General features: G+C 40.9%; 1 protein-coding gene and 1 long non-coding RNA gene across 2 annotated transcripts; one reads left to right on the top strand and one right to left on the bottom strand.

Moving 5' to 3' along the window:
• The first annotated feature begins 1,297 nt into the window (after positions 1–1,297).
• Positions 1,298–5,005, top strand: KLHL31 (kelch like family member 31). The gene is made up of 2 exons (XM_042825575.1): positions 1,298–2,472; positions 4,273–5,005. Exons 1-2 carry the CDS (start codon positions 1,298–1,300, stop codon positions 5,003–5,005), a joined length of 1,908 nt encoding a protein of 635 aa, XP_042681509.1.
• Positions 5,006–16,395: 11,390 nt separating this feature from the next.
• LOC122166400 lies at positions 16,396–18,732 on the bottom strand. The gene is made up of 2 exons (XR_006170798.1): positions 18,258–18,732; positions 16,396–16,929 (listed from the first exon to the last, which is right to left on the bottom strand). It is a non-coding gene; the product is annotated as an uncharacterized LOC122166400 (long non-coding RNA).
• Between the last annotated feature and the right edge of the window lie 412 nt (positions 18,733–19,144).

Below are 19,144 nucleotides of genomic sequence, written 5' to 3'. Positions count from 1 at the left end.
TGCCTGGTACTCACAGGCAGCAACCATTCCTTTCTAAAATTAAATCAGCATTTTTTTTATGTGCTGTGCACTTAAGGGAAAATCAGTGTGCTGAGACTTCAGATTGAAATGTGATCAAACTTTTTTTAAGTTGATCTGAAACAATCCAGAATGTTTTATCGTGAATTAGCATTTCTCTGTGCTCTGTCTGCTATGAGCACAAAGGTTGCAAAGGAAACCAGCTTAAGCGAGTTGTTTTAAAATTAATGGCTGCATCAAAGATAAATGTTATACCTGTTGTGTGTATTGGAACGCTGATCTCAGCAATTCCGTTTTAACTCTGTTACTGAAGATCAGCACTTTCCTTCAGTGTGTGTTTGCATACATAGATATATATTTAGGAAGCTCCTTTGAGAACTGGTTAAGGGTCACATCACTTGTGTTTGACAAAAACCAGGCTCTTCATTTCAGCAAGAACTGGAACTTGTCCAGAGTTGATAAGTGTAATTCAAATTCAAAATATGCGTGACTTTTTTTCAGATAAAAGTTAGACAGCATCTCTTCTCCCTCAATCTCCAGAAAATCCTAAAAATAACATTATAACCATTTCAAATTACAGACAACAAGAAGCAGAGAGAGGGTCTGTGAGTAGAAGATATTTGCAAATCTGACATGGGAATAGAAGATCATCAGTCTCATAAATTATAAAAAAGTTGAAGCAATTTGGAACGGATTTTAAATTTAAAATCAACATAAGATCGTACCTGTAATTCACTTTCTTATCTTTTATGTTACCATCTCCTTAAGAATTTCCCCACTCTTAATATTTCCTGGTTACACTCTGAATTCGCTTACCTGTAAATCTGTATTAGTCCTGCAGTGAGGATGAACAGAAGTAGGGGCCCATATTTTTCTTATACTTCAGATCTAGAACCTGGCTCATTTCAGAACTGTACACTCTGGCATACTCATTTAATGTTCATTAGGAAGAGAGTTTAACTCTTTGAATGTGTTGACGATAATTACTATTTTCATCTCATTATTAAAAAGGAATTGTGGAATTACTTGTGATGTATTCTTCATAATTTGAACATGCATTGTTATAGATAAGCAGCTACATTACCATCCAGGAGAGCACAACAGTTAATAGGCAGATAGACTACCCTGTGTATTTTGGTTTTGTGGCCTTTGTATGTATTGACAACGATTAGATTTGTTGCATAATCACTCGGGTATTAAATTTCACAACTGCAGTGCAGCTCTGAACATTTTCAATTTATTTTTAGCGAGCTCTTGGCTGTAATATTTCATTGCAGTCATGGCACCTAAGAAGAAGAACGTGAAGAAGAACAAAGCAGCAGGTATCAGTGAAATGACTATCATTGTGGAAGATGGCCCCCTCAGCAAACTAAATGGATTGAATGGACTCCTGGATGGAGGCAATGGTTTCAGCTGCGTCTCGTCTGAAGTTTCTGACCCGTCATACAGCCCAAACCTCTTGGAAGGCCTAAGCAGAATGAGACTAGAAAATTTTCTTTGTGACTTGACTATCAGTACCAAAACCAAATCTTTCAGTGTTCATAAGGTGGTGATGGCTTCAATCAGTGACTACTTTCACAACATCTTAAAGAAAGATCCGTCCACTCAGAGAGTAGACCTCAATGATGTATCTCCATTGGGTCTGGCTACTGTTATCACCTACGCTTACACTGGAAAGCTCACTCTCTCACTTTATACGATAGGTAGTATTATTTCCACAGCCATTTATCTTCAGATTCACACCCTTGTAAAGATGTGCTGTGATTTTCTAACCCAAGAAATCAGTGTTGAGAATTGTATGTACATTGCCAATATTGCAGAAACGTATGGACTGAAAACAACCAAGGAAGCTGCACACAAATTTATTAGAGACAACTTCATTGAATTTTCAGAAACAGATCAGTTCTTAAAACTTACTTTTGATCAGATTAATGAACTTCTTGCAGATGATGACTTGCAGTTGCCTTCTGAAATTGTTGCATTCCAGATTGCAATAAAATGGCTGGAATTTGACCAAAAAAGAGTAAAGTTTGCTGCTGATCTCTTAGGTAACATTCGTTTTGGTACTATCTCAGCTCAAGACCTTGTCAATTATGTCCAAACTGTTCCAAGAATGATGCAAGATGCAGATTGCCATAAGCTCCTGGTAGATGCCATGAACTATCATTTGCTTCCCTATCATCAGAATACACTTCAGTCTAGAAGAACAAGGATTCGTGGAGGTTTCAGAGTGCTAGTTACCGTTGGAGGACGCCCTGCTCTAACAGAGAAGTCTCTCAGCAGAGACATCTTATACAGAGATCCTGAAAATGGATGGAAGAAGCTTAGTGAAATGCCCGCTAAAAGTTTTAACCAGTGCGTGACGGTGATGGATGGATTTCTTTACGTGGCCGGCGGGGAAGACCAGAATGATGCCAGGAACCAAGCCAAGCATGCGGTCAGCAATTTCTGCAGGTAACTCCTTTGTTTGTTTGTTTGTTTGTTTGTTTGTTTGTTTGTTTTTAACAATACTTATTTACTCCACACAGTGCAGGGAGATAGGCTAAGCTGAACTGTGACGTGCAGCGTGATCAGATCAGACACGTGGAAAGATGGGTGGAGGAGCTATAGGTGCTATTCTTTATTAAATTCTGAGTGAACAAAACAGTGCAACTGAAATGCACAATAGCTTCACCATGATGCACAATGAGAAGTGAGGAAGTGAGAAATTAATAAGGGAGGTTCTGAAGTAGCACTACAATGCATTAGATCTGATGAGACTTTAAATTCCAAGAGCTGATGATGCCTCACAGAAAACTCTGAAAAATATTATAATTCTGACTTTCTATGCACCACCACTTGTATTTTTAACATCTCTCACGATGCATTTCATATCTTTTAGCTTTTGATTTATGAAGAGCTTAGAAACAATGAAGGCTGAATGTCTCTTGTACAAGACACTCCAAACAATACCCTGCTTACAGTTCTTATCTGTAGTCATCCAAGAACTGCACAAGTGATAGCAAATACTGTCACTTGTGCATAATATAACACGTACTAGTCAAATGAATGGTGATGGTTTTTAAATAGCTTAGCCTAAAAGTTAGTGGCACGTAGTAGCTTGAAGCAGGTGTTGAAAAAATTCACCTTCTATCTAGTAACAGACTGTGGACACACAGTACAAACATGCAGCCCAACAATGCTTCCTTTTCTGCTCCCAGAAAAGAACATTCCGTTCAGATAACTTCTCCCAAAGAGGACCACCAACATATAAAATTAATGAAAAAGGGAAGTTATCTAGATCATTTCTATTGTAATCTAATTTATCAGAAGAAAATATATTACCTAAAGGAGATTACACTGTTGCTCTCCAAGCTTCTGCCTCTGAGCTATGCCTCAAATTCTATCAAGTCGTGTGCTTGGTGCATACCTGGGTTGTGCAGAGGAATGGTGGAATTCTTGTGGTCTGCTCAGTGTTCCAATCCCTCTTCTGCCATTAACTTCGGCAATGCTAATTAATATGAATATGTATGTGCGCTTGCTTTCAGAGTTTTACCAATAATAATATATAACAACTAACAATTACTGTTTGCTCTCCCATAGTCTTTTCCTCATTCACTGATCCACTCAGCACGCAACAGGAAAAATGTAAGGGTCTACTAATGTACCTTACAAAACCCCCTGCCCTAAGGAAATGTAATTTTCTATTTGCTACTTCACAACTGCTTATTGAATAGTCAAAGACAGAGAATGTTCTTTAAGATAGATATAGTGTTAGGAAGCAAAGATGTTCTCTCCACATAAATCTTAATTGGCAGAAGTGGCAGGAGGAAACACCATTTAGAAAGTACTAAGAAGGTGCTAATACAAATCACTGCTCAATGCTTTTTAAAACTCTGAATCAATTTTGACAGCTTTTCAGTAGGCTTAAATTGCAAAATTTTACAATTTCTACTGTATTTTAAAAGTATCACTTTCTGATTACGAAGAGTTTATTACACAAACTCAGTTTTCAGAAGAGTCAGATTTGTTTTGTTGAAATAATACTGATTGTGAATGGCATAAACACATTTTCCTCCAATAAAGAACTAAATGTATTTGGAAATTTAAGCAGGGATGGCAGTTTCATTCCATTGACTTCTACTGGGCTAAAAAAGTAGCTGCACGTTATTGATTTAGCGTTCCTCAACCACAGCAGTAGGGGGACAGACATAGGACTGTGGAATGTACCAGAGCTGCACGTGAGATGGACACTCTCTGTTTTTACCCTTGTAGATACGATCCTCGTTTCAACACCTGGATTCACCTGGCAAATATGAATCAGAAGCGTACCCACTTCAGCCTGAATGTGTTCAATGGCCTCCTGTTTGCAGTGGGCGGTCGCAACTTGGAGGGTTGTCTCTCCTCGATGGAGTGCTACGTGCCTGCAACTAATCAGTGGCAGATGAAGGCACCCCTGGAGGTGCCCCGGTGCTGCCATGCCAGTGCCGTGGTGGATGGTAGGATCCTGGTCACGGGAGGGTACATTAATAATGCTTACTCTCGTTCGGTGTGCATGTATGACCCCAGCAATGATAGCTGGCAGGATAAGTCCAGCCTTAGCACCCCTCGGGGGTGGCACTGTGCCGTGTCCCTGCTGGAGAGGGTCTATGTCATGGGCGGGTCACAGCTGGGGGGGAGAGGGGAAAGGATCGACGTCCTTCCTGTGGAGTGTTACAGCCCTTACACGGGGCAGTGGAGTTATGTGGCACCCCTTCAAACCGGAGTTAGCACAGCCGGCGCTTCAATGCTGGATGGGAAAATTTACTTAGTGGGGGGCTGGAATGAGATAGAGAAAAAATATAAGAAGTGTATTCAGTGCTATAACCCAGATCTCAATGAGTGGACGGAGGAAGACGAGCTGCCTGAAGCCACTGTGGGAGTATCCTGTTGTACTATATCCATGCCCAACACCAAGACAAGGGAGTCCAGAGCAAGCTCAGTCTCTTCTGTACCAGTCAGTATTTAAATCTTGGTCAAACCAGCAACCAGTACAAATGTTTACCAGCATAGCAGTATAATTAACCCTTTAAGTAGCATTTATGAGCTTATACAGAAAAAAAAACCAATTGACTTTGCAACAGTATTAACACTGCAAATTTGCCAGTTTTCATGACCTTTAAGACATGTGCTGTGAAACAACCTATTAGGGAAAAGATGAATTTACTTAGCAGGAAGAGAGTTAAGCCATAACTGCAGAGAGAATTTCATTCTGTTCCTGACTTTGCCACTGACTCACTGGGTAATCTGTGGCAAATCACACTTTGTTTGTGCCTTGATTTCCTTACCTGTAAAATAGAGATAAATTTGCTTCAGAAGATTGTTGTGAGGCTTTTTTTAATACTGAGTTTTAAATGCTTTCTCAACTCAAAATGAAAGTCAAACGTTGGTAGCAATAAATCTCAACAGAAATTAGAAATGTGCCATGTCAACATAAAATTGGTCAGTTTTGTTATTTTTTAAGCTTTTTATATTTTGAGAAAGAAAAAAAAAAAGGAAAAAAGGAAAAAAATACAAAAAAACTGCATATAGCATGTGCATACTTTACTTTTTGGAGCACTGATATTCACAGAAAATTTGTCAAAACTTTTTCTTCTTCAGAAGCTAGTAAGAGATCCCTATCTTCTGCATGAGAGCCTTTAATTCTCTTATCTGATGCTGTGACATGGCTTTCAAGACCAGAATCTACAAAATACATTAGCTTCTGTAAGCATTATGTCCAGCCCCGAGGTCTTCCTTGGGTGCTGCGTTGCTCTCCTGGCCTCCGTGTGTACACCGTGGAGCAGACAAACACCTCCTCCTCCTCCTCATGCCAGGGAGACTCTCCTGTTGCTCCAGATGGAAGACATGAAGGCCATCCAGTGTGTCTCCTCTTCCCCTACTCTACCCCACCTTTGTAGAAATGTTCCTCTGGGTTGTCTTCTCTTGTGAGAAGGCCCATGCCAGAAGCCAGGAGGTGCCACAACAGGGACAAAATCTGGAAACTGAGTTCATGCCAGGAGGCACCGAGGGCTAAATGGGATCTCAGGATGGAGAAAGTGCATGGAGCATCTCTCCTACTCTACTGTTCTGAAAAAGAAAATTTCCCTGTGAGGTGATGAACAAAGATTAAATGGAGACTGCTTTTAAGCATAGGATAGATGTGTGGAAAGCCATGAATCACGGGAAACTGGATGAAATCAAAGAGACATTCCTTAATAGTAACCGAGAGATCTTAACACTTTTCTTACCGGGTGCAGGCACAACATCACACAAACTAACATTTTTCTTGATGTATCATTAAGTATCTCCTATTGAATTCTTTGCTAGAGCCCTATTTATGTTTTGAGGAGCTCTTGGGCACATTTTCCAAAGGCTAGATTAACTCAGATTAATTTCCAAGAACTTTTTTCCTAATCTCAATGGACACTGGAGGTATTCGTGTAGTCTAAGGGATATGCAGCCCACAGAGTCCCTGGTGAATTTGATTCGAAAGGACTGCTGTCCGTATGACATGCTTACATCCTTCTGTTTGAGAAGAATTAGATAATAAAATGATTTAGTATAACAAAAAGGGTAACAATTCACTCAACATGTGCAACAGTTTATTTCATTTGCAAAAGAGAAGTGCTGTAAAATTGCCTGTTGTACAGACTTTGCTGAGACAAGCATTTAAAGGACTCTCCTACTCAGTACTTTGTAGCTTTGGTACAACTCCATACTGAGCATGACACAGTTTGTTAGGGATGAAGTAATTCACGCTGTCCTTTGCAATTACACTGAATGGTACTCGATCCTGTTTTCCAATTCTAACTAAGACTCCACATCTGCATCCTGCAGACTGCAGAAATTTAAATCCCAAATTCAATTTCTGAGTATTGCATGCTATTAGAATACACTGCATTACAATGACCTGTAATCAGAGTACCAGTCAGTTTGTTTTGGTTAATTTGATTTGCATATAGTTGTCCTTGTCTAATTCAAATGAGTAATAATTCAAATCCAGTCACAGAAGAAAGCATGGCATTGTGTAACAGAGTAGGATTACTGTGTTTTAAACACAGATATACTGGTCCTGCCCCCTCTAGTCAAAAACATTCTAATGGATGAGAGCAACATTTCTCCTTTCTCAAAGTCATGATCTCGTGTTCCATACAAAAGTATTTAAGATGCTCTTTGAAAAATCCTTCTGCTCCAAAAAATTTTTTGCCAAATTGTAGTACTATAACTATAGTTGCTTAGACACCCAGATCAATGAAGAGACAAATTCATTTATGTCTGTATATATATGCTAGTTTTTTCATGCTTCTACGGTACCCATTAAGAAGGTATTTAAGAACTGAATAAATAATCATTTTGCCTCAGATAAATATGGGATAAAATTCTGTCATGCAAGCATCTCTTTTTTCCCTTTAGGAATTCAGGTCCCAAATGATGTTAGTAGTCAGATGTTGCTGCATGTTTTTCTCTTTTGTGAACTGACGCTTTCTGTACTTCAACACCAATCTTCTGGTCTTGGATATAAACTTATTTGTGAATGATGGGCTAAGTGCAATGAAACCACTCTCGTACTACTTAAAGGGTTAAAAACACTGGGGGCCAAATCCTTTTCATCTTACTCACAAAAAAAGTTCCATTGACTTCACTGGGACTATTGAATAAGATGTATAGGATTTAAAACTCTTGGCCAAATTCTGGCAGAACAATACATACAGATGCCTGCAAAACTGTCATATCCAGAGGGAAGACTGACCTCTCAGCCCTCACCACCCTTGGCCACAGTAAATCTATAGGGAAGTGTCCTAGGACAGGAGTCAAGCACCGCTGGCCACGTGTTTCTTCCATTGCACAAACCAGGTACATGCCATAGGCAAAGAATCTTAGGTAGATGAATAAAAGACATCGTTGTCACTATGGCACTTCAGTGTGGCTTCGTATTTTCATTGTTTTCTGTAAACATCTGTTTAGGCTTCAACTGCACATTGAGCCAGGATTTGGTCCTTAGTATGTGACAGTATCAGCTGAACTTCATATTTTTCTGATCATACCAACGTACTGAGCTAATTGTGACATTTTTATGTACAATCTCATTTTGTTAGAACTGTAAGAAGTGGTTTGTATGTTACGTGTTATGGGACGGTGTTCTTTCATTGTTTGGTACCATATTTTCAATCTCCAAATATTTAATAAGAAAATCTCAGTTGAATTTGAAATATTGTGTATCCCAAAAAGAAAATCTTAAATGCAGTTTAGAAAGTACTGTATACAGTGATATTAAGTATGGTAGAACTTCCGACTGTATGAGACACAGGTTGCTAAAACACTACAGGGATCTTCTTTAATGCTATAGTAATATTTAAAGAAATAATAATGTTGTCTTCAAAATTCCTTGTGCCCATGCATATATAGTCTTCAACATCCGTGATTCCAAGGAATTGAAATCTGAAAATGATCTCTGTTCAGTCTGTGATTTAAACAATTTGATTACATTTAGTTTTCTTGTTTAATAATGCTTCTACAGGTGTATGGAAGAGTGTGTTGTAAGGTTATGAGTGAGGAGCTTACTGTTGAAAAGCAATGCTGAAAGGAAGATTTTGTGCATAGCTCTTAACCACTATGATGAGACCATGACCATTCCTGAAGTTAACCTGTAAGATCATCTGTGGATGAGTCAAACGTCCACTAAGCTTGAGTGCCAACTTCTAGCTGGTCAGAGAGGGGAGTGGTGAAAATTAGCATCAACCAAAACTACAAGGTGTTAAAAAGTGTTGCGTGTTGAGATTTTTAAATGGCAGTTCTAGCAGGAAAAAGTACGTGATTAATTAAATGACTGATGGCCATCCTTTATATTATTCTTAAGCCTAGATTCACTGATCCTACAGCTTTAAATCTTTCAAAACCCATGATGGGTTTGGGGGGACTTTTTCCATAGTAACAAAAATAAGTTTGTAGCTGCAAACCTGGCAATCATAAATATAGTTGTATGAGTACATATCCCATTTTGAATACAGTGGGGCCTCTTATATATGTGTATATATATATATAATATATAATATATGTATTATATATATTCTCATGCATTAATGTTTGGAAATGTAAATTACAAGAACTAAATGCATGAGTACATAAGAATTAATATATAATAAAGGCCAACATGGAGGTATCAGGTCAACATTCTATATTACCATTCAAATACCTACATTGACCATACATAGACATGATCTCCCCAGTGAAACCCTGTGTAGGCTTTGCGTTTTTTTGTGCAACACACAGGACTGGAGATGCAAGAAGATCCAGACAGTGGAAAGCAGAAGATGGAGCCCCTTAGCATAGTCAGGAGATTAAGATTTTGATGCCATTTCTCAAGGATGTGTGAGAAATACATGCTGAAAGGAAATATCTGCTTCAACACACCTTTCCACAAGCAGCTTTTGTTACATAACTGAAATCGGCCAACATTTCTTATGAAAACCAAGTTTCAGTTTTCTATTGACTGTAATTTCCATTCTCAGTGGAATAGAATTTTCAACTTAGTGTAACCTGGGCTTACCCAAGCCAGGAAGTATTTTTCAAGCTCTGAATCTTCCTGCTTGGAGAATGCAGCTGAAGCCAATAGTCCTTCAACACTTTCTTGGCATTTTTGCTATGAATCTTCTCATCCTTTTGTCAAAGATCTGCTTTGTATAATTAATCAAAAATATTTTCATGAACAGATTTGTACTCTGATTCCTCCGTGCAGGAGGAGAATCTCGTCCCTTTTTATTTTATTTTCTTTTTCTTTTTTTGTCCATTATTGAGTGGTTCTCTCACAAGCAACCAAAGCAGCTGCTTATGGTGCACAGATGCATACAGTTCATAAAAGCTCATCTGCGAATCTAATTAAAAAAACAAAACAAAGAAAACCTCTTTGCTGGTGGCTGTGGTAAGGAAAAGGTCATAATCTGGAATGCCTGTTGGAAAAAGGGGTGAACAATGAGTCACAGGTGCTTATTTTTAAAATGTGGCACTGCTAAGAGCTCTATTCCCAGTAGTTCCCAAAAAGACAAGTGAAAATGCATGCAATTCTGTACAGCTTGAGTGAGAGATTCAGATAACATCAGATGCGTTTTGCCATGCAAAATACTAGTGTGTTCATTGGTTTCTCAATGGAAATTAAATTTTCAGTAAAAATCTAGACAGTAAATTTACAAGGAATACATCATAAATCTCAGTTGGTAAGAATGGGAGCACACACTTTTAGATGCACTGGGTGTTACACTGGCTGCTGCCTTGGCAGTTTTGTTGTCAACAAGTTAAAAAAGATAATTTATTTGTGTAAAACATTTCCCTGGCTTATAAGTGTTAGACATACTGCTATACAAATAGGTTTTCTAATTATACACTGTAAGGATGAACTGTGATAACACATGGGAACATATTTCAACAGAAAAATCTATATATGTAATGTGAGAATGTTACTACTTAAAAATTAAAATGTGTGGTGCAGCAGTTGTTAAGTGGAATAAAACAGCATGTCAGTATTTTTCATTGTATGCTTCAAATAAAACTGTTGACACATAGAATGAATTAATTTTGCTGTCAAGTCCGTTTGTATCTCTGGGACTGTCTTTCTATCAGGCTAACCCCTGGCTGCAGTTTAAATATCCTTTGTATTCCAAGCCCCATGCTGATCACCTCTTCCATACCAGCTAATTGGCATGTTTGTCATTCGCTGGCTGTCAAACCATGGTCATGGTGAGCTACACAGGATGACGCTGGTACCACTTGTATCCTATATTTTTCATTTCTTTCACAAGGAAAATACCTTTCCTTTCAACAAAGCATTTCACAGTCATTTTTCATCATTCAAATGCCTTACAAGAAAAGATAACAGAATGGATGCGTGATGAGCAATCTGGCATATTTTCCTTTTCACTGTATGAGTAACATCAGAGGAAATAAAAGCATCTAAGTTTTGAGGGGAAAAAATTAGTCACAATTCTAAAAGGCAATTAAGTTGTACCTTTTGAGAGGTTTTGATGTATTGAAAAGTGTTCCCTGAGTTTTGACAAGAAGAGTTTTCTTCAAAGCATGATTTGCCATTCTGTGGATGTCCAAGACAGCTTGATGAGACTGCTGAACAAGAACGTGACCTGCATGCAATTTTGGGCACCAGAATATAAGAAGAACATAAAGCTGTTACAGAGTGTCCAAAGAAGGGCTACAAAGATGGTAGACGGTCTGGAGGGCAAGGTGTGTGAGGAGCAGCTGAGGTCCCTGGGTTTGCTCAGCGCAGAGCAAGGAGCTGAGGAAGGCCTGATGGCGGCTGCAGCTCCTCACAGGGAGCCGAGGGGCAGCGCTGAGCTCTGCTGTGTGTGACAGCGACAGGGCCTGAGGGAACGGCATGGAGCTGCGTCAGGGGAGGACAGCTGGGGGTGAGGGACAGGGCTGCACCAGAGGTGGTGGGCATGGAACGGGCTGCACAGGGCTGTGGGCACGGCGCTGAACTGCCAGAGTTCGAAGAGTGTTTGCCCAATGCTCTCGGACATAGGGTTTGAATTGTGGGTGATCCTGTATGGATCCAGGTGTTTGACACGATGATCCTCAGGACATTGTGTGATTCTGTGGATCACGCACCTTTGGAGCATCAGCAAGGTTCCTAACATCTGACAAGATATCTGCCTTCGGTTATGCTCACCTGCTCATCAAGTCTAAAAGTCTGAAAGTCAGGACTCAAGTGCTTTAATGTACCTCTCTAGTGTCAGTTGACATGCTCTGGACTCATCTGCTGTGGTTTTTTCAAAGGTCCCATGTCCTAATAGCCAGCCTTAAGCAGTTGTCCCAGGTGGTGTAAACACCATCTCAACTGATATGAGATGCTGATCTGTGAGTGATCTGTAAAAGGGGATTAATTGGCCTAAATGTAGCATTTTATGCCATTTTCAACACTGCAGGGCACCCCAGATATCCTCTGCCTGACAGTCCAAGAGTAGGTGGCCTTTCTGTTGGTATCCCAATGTATCAACAAGTCCTGGCTGCCTCAAATTTGCTGATGCCCTTATCCAAAAAGATGCGCTGAATTGTAAATTATAATTAATATAACTCACTGTACTTACCCTATATAAATCTATTATTCAAATCTACATTATCTCTTCTTAGCTCCAAATTTACATTAACCTTCCTTATCTCAAATCCTCACAACACTATTCAAAAGCTAAGTATCAGCATCATTTCCTTCAGGGGAGAGGTCTATTCAAAGTGGCGATGTCTGTCTTTGGCCCAGTAGTAGGATATAATGTTATCACCTCTCAATGACGACCTGGCTGGTAATTTACCAGTGCAAGTACAGTGGCGCAAAAGGTCTTATGGAATAAGTAGATCCCTAGAGCATGCAACTTATATTTCATCTCGTTAATGGTGTGAAGCAGAAGGCAAAAGATTGAGGGATCACAGATGCAGAACTTCTGTCTAGCAAGCATGAAATGTTGATGGCTGTAAATCATTTTCCAGCGATCCTCAGGTATTTAAAATCTTTAAATACTTAAATCTTTAATGGTGTCAGATTTCTTTTTTTGTGTGTGATTAGTGCTGTTGCTGAAGAAAAGGAGAGCATTGCTTTGCTTAGCATAAGGAAATTGCTTTGTATAGAGTCATAAGCTATAAAAGGAGACTTAATATAGGATATGTTATTCACCTACTCAAAGCAGAGTATGGCCATTTTTTTGTAAGGAAAAACATAACCAAATTCACAGCAGCCTGTGAGGGATTATGACCTGTTCCTGTTGTGCAGAATGGGAAGAGCAAGTCTCTCCCCTGACCCCTTGTCGAAGCTCATAGCACATAGGTCGCCACCTCAGCAGCAAATGAGGCTGCTGTGGTATTGCTGAGCCCAAGCCATAAAATGTGCTACTGCCATGTCTCACCTCTACATGAGTTCTCCCTGCATCCAGAGAGGGGAACAGGGAAGAAATGTTAAATTTCCAACTCAGTCCTTTACAGCTACATGCTGTCCTTGATCTGTTGAGAGCAGACAGCAAAATGATCATCTGTAGCTTGTCTGTAAAAAAAAACAGAGAGAGAGAGAAACTAACAGAGTATCACTACTTTGAACTTGTCTCTGTTCCAGCAAATCCTTCATGATCTGGCTGGAATCTTCATGTATCTGGAGTGGAAATAATAATGTTAAGTGGCGTTAAGGGGTTAAAAAAAATAAAGAACTATGTAAATGATTGCTGGGAGCTAAAGTAGAGCAGATAAAAATTATCAGGGGTGTTTTTGAGGAAGCAAAGTACAGGAGTCAAGTCATGAATCTATGTGGTAAAAAACTGCTAAAAAGTATTTCTAAATAAACCATGGTGTAAAAAGCAAAGATTTGAAGCAAGTCTTGCCAAATGCATTATTTGGCAGCATAATTAAAGTAAGAAACAAAACAAAAACAACAACAACAAAAAAAGCCAGAGTAAAGTAAACATTGCCTGTGTTCTTTCTTACTGCATTTGCCTTGTTACTTAAGGGTCCAAAAAATTACTTATTCTTCTGTATTCCAGATATATTCTGTATTTCAGAAATGACTATGCCATCATTTTCCTTCAAAACCAGTGAAACAGTATGAATGAAATATTCACTTAGGGAAAGCTTTTTTTTCCTCTAAATTATCCAAAATATACCTGTAGGACTTGCACAGATTTATGGTGTCCGTTATGCCAATGTGTAAAGGTCTATAAATCAATGTGTTTCTTCTTTCTGCAAAATGCTCCCAAAATAAATACAACCCAAACCTATGACATTGCGTTGTGTCTCATCTGAAGGACACTGTTTATCATTAAGCAGAATACCTATGTAGCAACATGAACACAGCCACGAAAACCCATAGGAAATGAAAAAGACTGCTTTTGTCTTCTGCCATTTGTATATGGGATTATTCTGAGCCAAACAGTGAATTTCTTGAAGGTACATATCAGAGAATCACAGAATTGTGGGGCTAGGAAAGACCTCAAGAGATAATCAAGTCCAACTCCCCTGCTAAAGCAGGTTCCCTACAATAGGTCACACAGGTAGGGATCCAGATGGGTCTTGAATATCTCCATAGAAGGAGACTCCACAACCTCTCTGGGCAACCTGTTCCAGTGCTCCATCACCCTTACCATAAAGAAGTTCTTCTGCATGTCAGTATGGAACTTCCCATGTTCGAGTTTTAGGTCATTGCTCCTTATCCTATCAATGTGAAGAGCCTGGCCTCATCCATTCGCCTCCCACCTCCCTTTAGATATTTATAAATATTAACCAGATTCCCCCTCTGTCTTCTTTTCCCCAGGCTGAACAGACCCAGATTTCTCAGCCTTTCCTCATAAGGGAGATGCTCCAGACCCTTAATCATCTTTGTCACCCTCTGCTGGACTTCCTGTCTTTTTGGAACTGGGGATCCCAGAGCTGAACACAGTATTCCAGATGTGGCCTCATGAGGGCAGAGCAGAAGGGCAGAATCACCTCCCTTGACCTGCTGGCCACACTCCTTTTAATGCACCCCAGGATCCCACTGGTCTTCTTAGCCAGTGGAGCACACTGCTGGCTTATGGCCAATCTGTTGTCCACCAGGACCCCCAAGGCCATTTCCACAGAGCTCCTCTCCAGCAAACCACCCTCTAACCTGTACTGATGCATGAGGTTATTCCTTATAATTGATCTAAGCAAAAAAGAAAAAATCTGAATAATGTTGCCTTCTGAAATTTCCCTTAAAGCAGAAAAAGGACAAATAACAGAATGATAGAGTCATGGAATTATTAGAACCTCTAAGAGCATCTAGTCCAACTGTCAGCCCATCACCACCATGCCCACTAGCCACGTCCCTCATCCGGTACTGCTATCTTTCAAATGAAGATGATTGCACGGTGAACATCTTCGATAAGGCAGCGCTCCAGAGCTTCGATAAGGCAGCCGAGAACCCCTTCGGCTTCTCTTAGCCGAGGCTGATGTCAGCGATGCGCTGCTTACTCCAGCGAGCTGAAACCAAACCTGAGGAAGAAGCCGGACCGCTGCTCCCGCCGCGCGGCGCCATGGCGGCTCCGGGACGCAGGAGGGCAGCAGCAGGAAGGACACGAGCCGCGTGCTGCGCTGTGCGGGACATGGCGTGTCCTAGCGGGACCCCGGTGACAATAAAAGGGGCAATCCAGGAGGGAAGCCGGAATCCTGACCCTGTATTGTACCAGGAACGGTGTGGTGAGCAGCACTAGGGAAGTCATGCTGCCCGTGTACTCGGCATTGGTGAGGCCTTACCTCGAGTGCTGTGTTCAGTTTTAGGCACATCAGTACAGAAAGGACGTGGAAGGGGCTGGAGCAGATCCAAAGAAGGGCAACAGGGTGGTGAAGGGCTTGGAGAATACGCCCTATGAGGAGAGACTGAAGGAACTGGGGCTGTTTGGTCTGCAGAAGAGGAGGCTGAAGGGAGACCTTGCTGCTCTCTTTCAATACCTGAAAGGTGCTTACAGTGAGAGTGGGGTTGGTTTCTTCTCACTGGTGACAGGTGACAGGATGAGGGGAAATGGCCTCGAGTTGTGCCAGGGGAAGTTTAGGTTGGATATCAGGAAAAACTTCTTTACAGAAAGGAAAGTGCTCAGTTGTTCAGCACTGGAATAGGCTCCCCAGGGAGGTGGTTGAGTCACCATCCCTGGATGTGTTTAAAAACCATTTGGATGTGGTGCTCAGGGACATGATTTAGCAGAGGGTTGTTAGGGTAGTATGGTTAGGTCGTGGTTAGTCTCAATGGTCTTGAAGGTCTTTTCTAACCTGAGCGATTCTGTGATTCTATGAGTAAAACTCTTATTTCAGACGGGAATGCTGGGGTTGGAAAAAGAGGAGGAAAAGCAAAGACGACAGTTATGTCGTGTAAAAAAATGTCAGTGGCAGCCTGCCCTCCTTACTTCAGCTCCTGTCCATCTCTGCATGAACACTTTGGGAGTGGACTGTGACTCGAGAGGAGCCCAACAGGGTGGTAAAATGACCTGAAAAACATGCAGGCGTTCAGTGATGGGGTGCTGAATGACTCCGAGTCAGTAACATCACAGTCCAGTGACACAGGAAGGCAGACAACATTTTCCTCAGTTACAGTTTTCTTAGCTGTGGGATGCAATTCTGGCAACCACAAGAGAGCATCATTCCCACAGCAAATAGGATACAGCTCTGACGAGGGAGGATAAACAGCTTAACTCCTTTGGGCTCACAGTGGGAACTTTGTTGGCATGTTCCAGATCTGTGGTCCCTACCTCCAATCTATACGAAGGTTCCTTAGTCTGCCCTGCCAGAGCTCGTTCCAGATTAAATTTATTAATATATATTAATATATAATATTTATTAATACATATATAATATTAATATATATATTAATATATAATATTAATATATATATTAATATATAATATTTATTCCCACCGGAGAAGGAGAGTGCATACATGTATTTTCTGCCTCCCAACCCAGTGCCCTAAATGCTGATCTCTTGGCTGCTCCAGGACAATGTTTACAAGAACATTTTCTGCTTTCATCTCAGCACAAAATGGAAATTGCTGAAGTTTAGGAACTGGGAAAAACAGTTCTTTCCCATGTAGCTGTGAGGACAGTGTAGCAAACAGATTTAGGTCCAGCTGCTACTCTAAAGCTCATGTGCTGGTGACTGCATACACTTGAGTGTTCAGCCAGTGAATTATAGCTTGCTATAATAAGAATGTTCTGCTTTCCATTAGATCACACTCACTGCAACAACAGCAAATGAACTGAGGCAGCCAACAGAGCCATCAGTGACTTTTCTGTGACAGTCTCTTTTCTTCTGTTCTGGCAAAAGGACACCTTGGTGGCATTATCAGAAGAAACAGATGAGCTCCTCTGAAGGAAGAAGAGAGGTCCCAGTCCAGGTGAACACCAAAAAATCCAAGAATCTTAGCAAAACTAGAAAAAAAGTGGTAGCAGATATCATAATTCTTGTACTAAAATTAAAGTCAGAGCTCTCTCATGGTGTTATGCGAGTAATAAATAGCACTCTCAGCTCTTAGCAGCAGTCTGAATACTTCTTTATCAGAAAAACCTTTGAAACAAGAGATAGGTGCATTTCCAGGACTGACATTGTTGAAAGGAATGATGAAAAGGAGAATGGTTCACCCTGCAGAAGCAAAGCAAGTTTGGGTCACGCTGCCAAAAGTTGGAGCAGATTGTGTGAGAAACAAGTGTTCTGAAAATTTCTGTGTGATCTTATCTCTTCAGAGGGACAGACCACTTAGAAGAAGCCAGATAAGTCATGCAGGTTATGAAACTGAGCAGTTGCAGGCATTATCAGTTGGGAAACCTAAATGTTTTTTAATCTACCATTGCTCCTTTGAAGCAGCCAGTGCAGCCGTATCAAGTGGCTTATTCAGTCACTCACAAGGTCCTACTTTAGGAAGAGCTAAACTGCTTTTCAGACTTTACTGACTGTGTTGGCTAGAGTCAAGATTCACCTCTATGTGTCCAGCACTGGGAAGGTGTCCAGGCTGGCACCCAGCTGTTCCAAAAGGGCAAGGGTTTCCCCTGTAATTTCCCCTGTCAGTGACAGCCACTTGTCTCAGGCTTCTGAAATAGCACCAGCATTAAGTTGAGCCACTCATCTCCACTGCCTGAGCCGCTGATCTCCACAGGCAAAGCATAGCAAAGCACATTTATAATAGACACGTTAGAGCAAAGGCATTCTCATGGAACTGGATTCTGCTCTAGATACTGTGTATCTGTCTCTGCGCTTGAAGATTTCTTTGGCTTGCAATTTTGTTTTGAGGCCATTGTGTCTTTTAATTGCAGAATTCCATGCATATTAGTCTTTCCAACCACGAGGCAACCTGAAATAACTGTTCAGCAACAACTTACATTAATTGAGCCTTAACAGGTTGGTGCAGAACAGATGCACATGCACAGAGATAGTTCAGAGACTCTTTCTCGGCTTCCTTCTACCTGACTTACTGCTATTGACTGAACACTGGCATCAGCTGTGTTTTGCAAGACAGCCCCTGAAAGGCAGACCAATGACCTATGGCAAAGAAAGAAACTGTTGGATGAGGCAGGAGTGAAAGTATGCAAGAGACAAAGCAGTAAAGAGAGGACAAAGGAATGGTCAGTATTGGTACCAGGAACATGACTGGCAGCAAACTGGAAAGAACTGAGAAATGACTCGTTTCGCTGTGATCAAAAGACCTATCCTTTTTCAGCAAAAGGATAGCAACAAGTTCACTGCACGTCACTACCATACTTACCACTGCTGTCCAACCCGGAGGACAAAGATACCCAAAGAAAGGAATCTTGGGCAGTGGCCTTGCTGGAGATATATAGAGGCTGAAGCTTCTGAAAGTGGAAGGAGGAGGCAGCATCCACCGTCTGACATTCAGCACACAAATCCAAACAAAATTCTGTGCAGCACCAGCTTGGGGGAGATTGCTCCGGTTCATTTGTTCTGAAGTTTTTCACCGAGCCCATACTACTTATGTTGGTTTTCCTATAATGAAACATACACAAAAGCTGCCTGCCTTTCGCACCGCTCTTTGAGTGAGTCACTGAATCGCCCTGTGGCTATGAGCAAACACTGAGCTATCTCTGTTCTGCCTTTTGAAAAACAGCAGTGAGCTATGCTTCGCTGATAATGAAAATGTGAACATGAATGGAATTGTGCCCATAAAGTAAGCTACTAACTAAATATGCATTAGCAAGACATCCTGAGATGAGAACAGTCTTGTGGAGGCAACCAAACTAATGCCAGCCTTGAGCAATGCCCTGCCTTATTACTTACAGAAAGTCACCATGACAAAGCACAACTTGTTATGAAGGTTATTAAGGCAGTAATGACTCTTGTCATTCAATGACATTGCAGGGATTAACAGACTCCTGAGAAATGTCTCCTTCTGGTCATTTCCTCCTGTGAGATGCTGTTGCTGCCAGTGTGTCTGCCTCTCCTGCAGCGATGCTGCTTCTCAGTCTTCTGCAAACAGCCAAGTGACTGAGATTAACCAGGAAACATTGCTGTCACGACACATCCCAGGCCCAGCATTTTAGAATGAGTAGTGCCAACATTCAGGACAGAATCAGAACAGTAGTGTATTCCTATTTCTTTATTTGCATTACTGTGCATTTTACAGATTTAGGTTTG

Source organism: Centrocercus urophasianus, unplaced genomic scaffold (assembly GCF_019232065.1).
Source record: "Centrocercus urophasianus isolate 14NV4802_14NV808 unplaced genomic scaffold, USGS_Curo_1.0 seq_10, whole genome shotgun sequence".
Taxonomy (NCBI): Eukaryota; Metazoa; Chordata; class Aves; order Galliformes; family Phasianidae; genus Centrocercus; species Centrocercus urophasianus.
Note: the sequence above shows the minus strand (reverse complement) of the source record. Positions and strands in the feature narration are given on the sequence as shown.

What these genes read in the sequence shown, in the direction of transcription:
- KLHL31 (XM_042825575.1), top strand. Translation starts at nt 1,298, where the DNA reads ATGGCACCTAAGAAGAAGAACGTGAAGAAGAACAAAGCAGCAGGTATC. An exon ending in GCGGTCAGCAATTTCTGCAG is followed by an intron (nt 2,473 to 4,272) that starts GTAACTCCTTTG and finishes TTACCCTTGTAG; the next exon opens with ATACGATCCTCGTTTCAACA.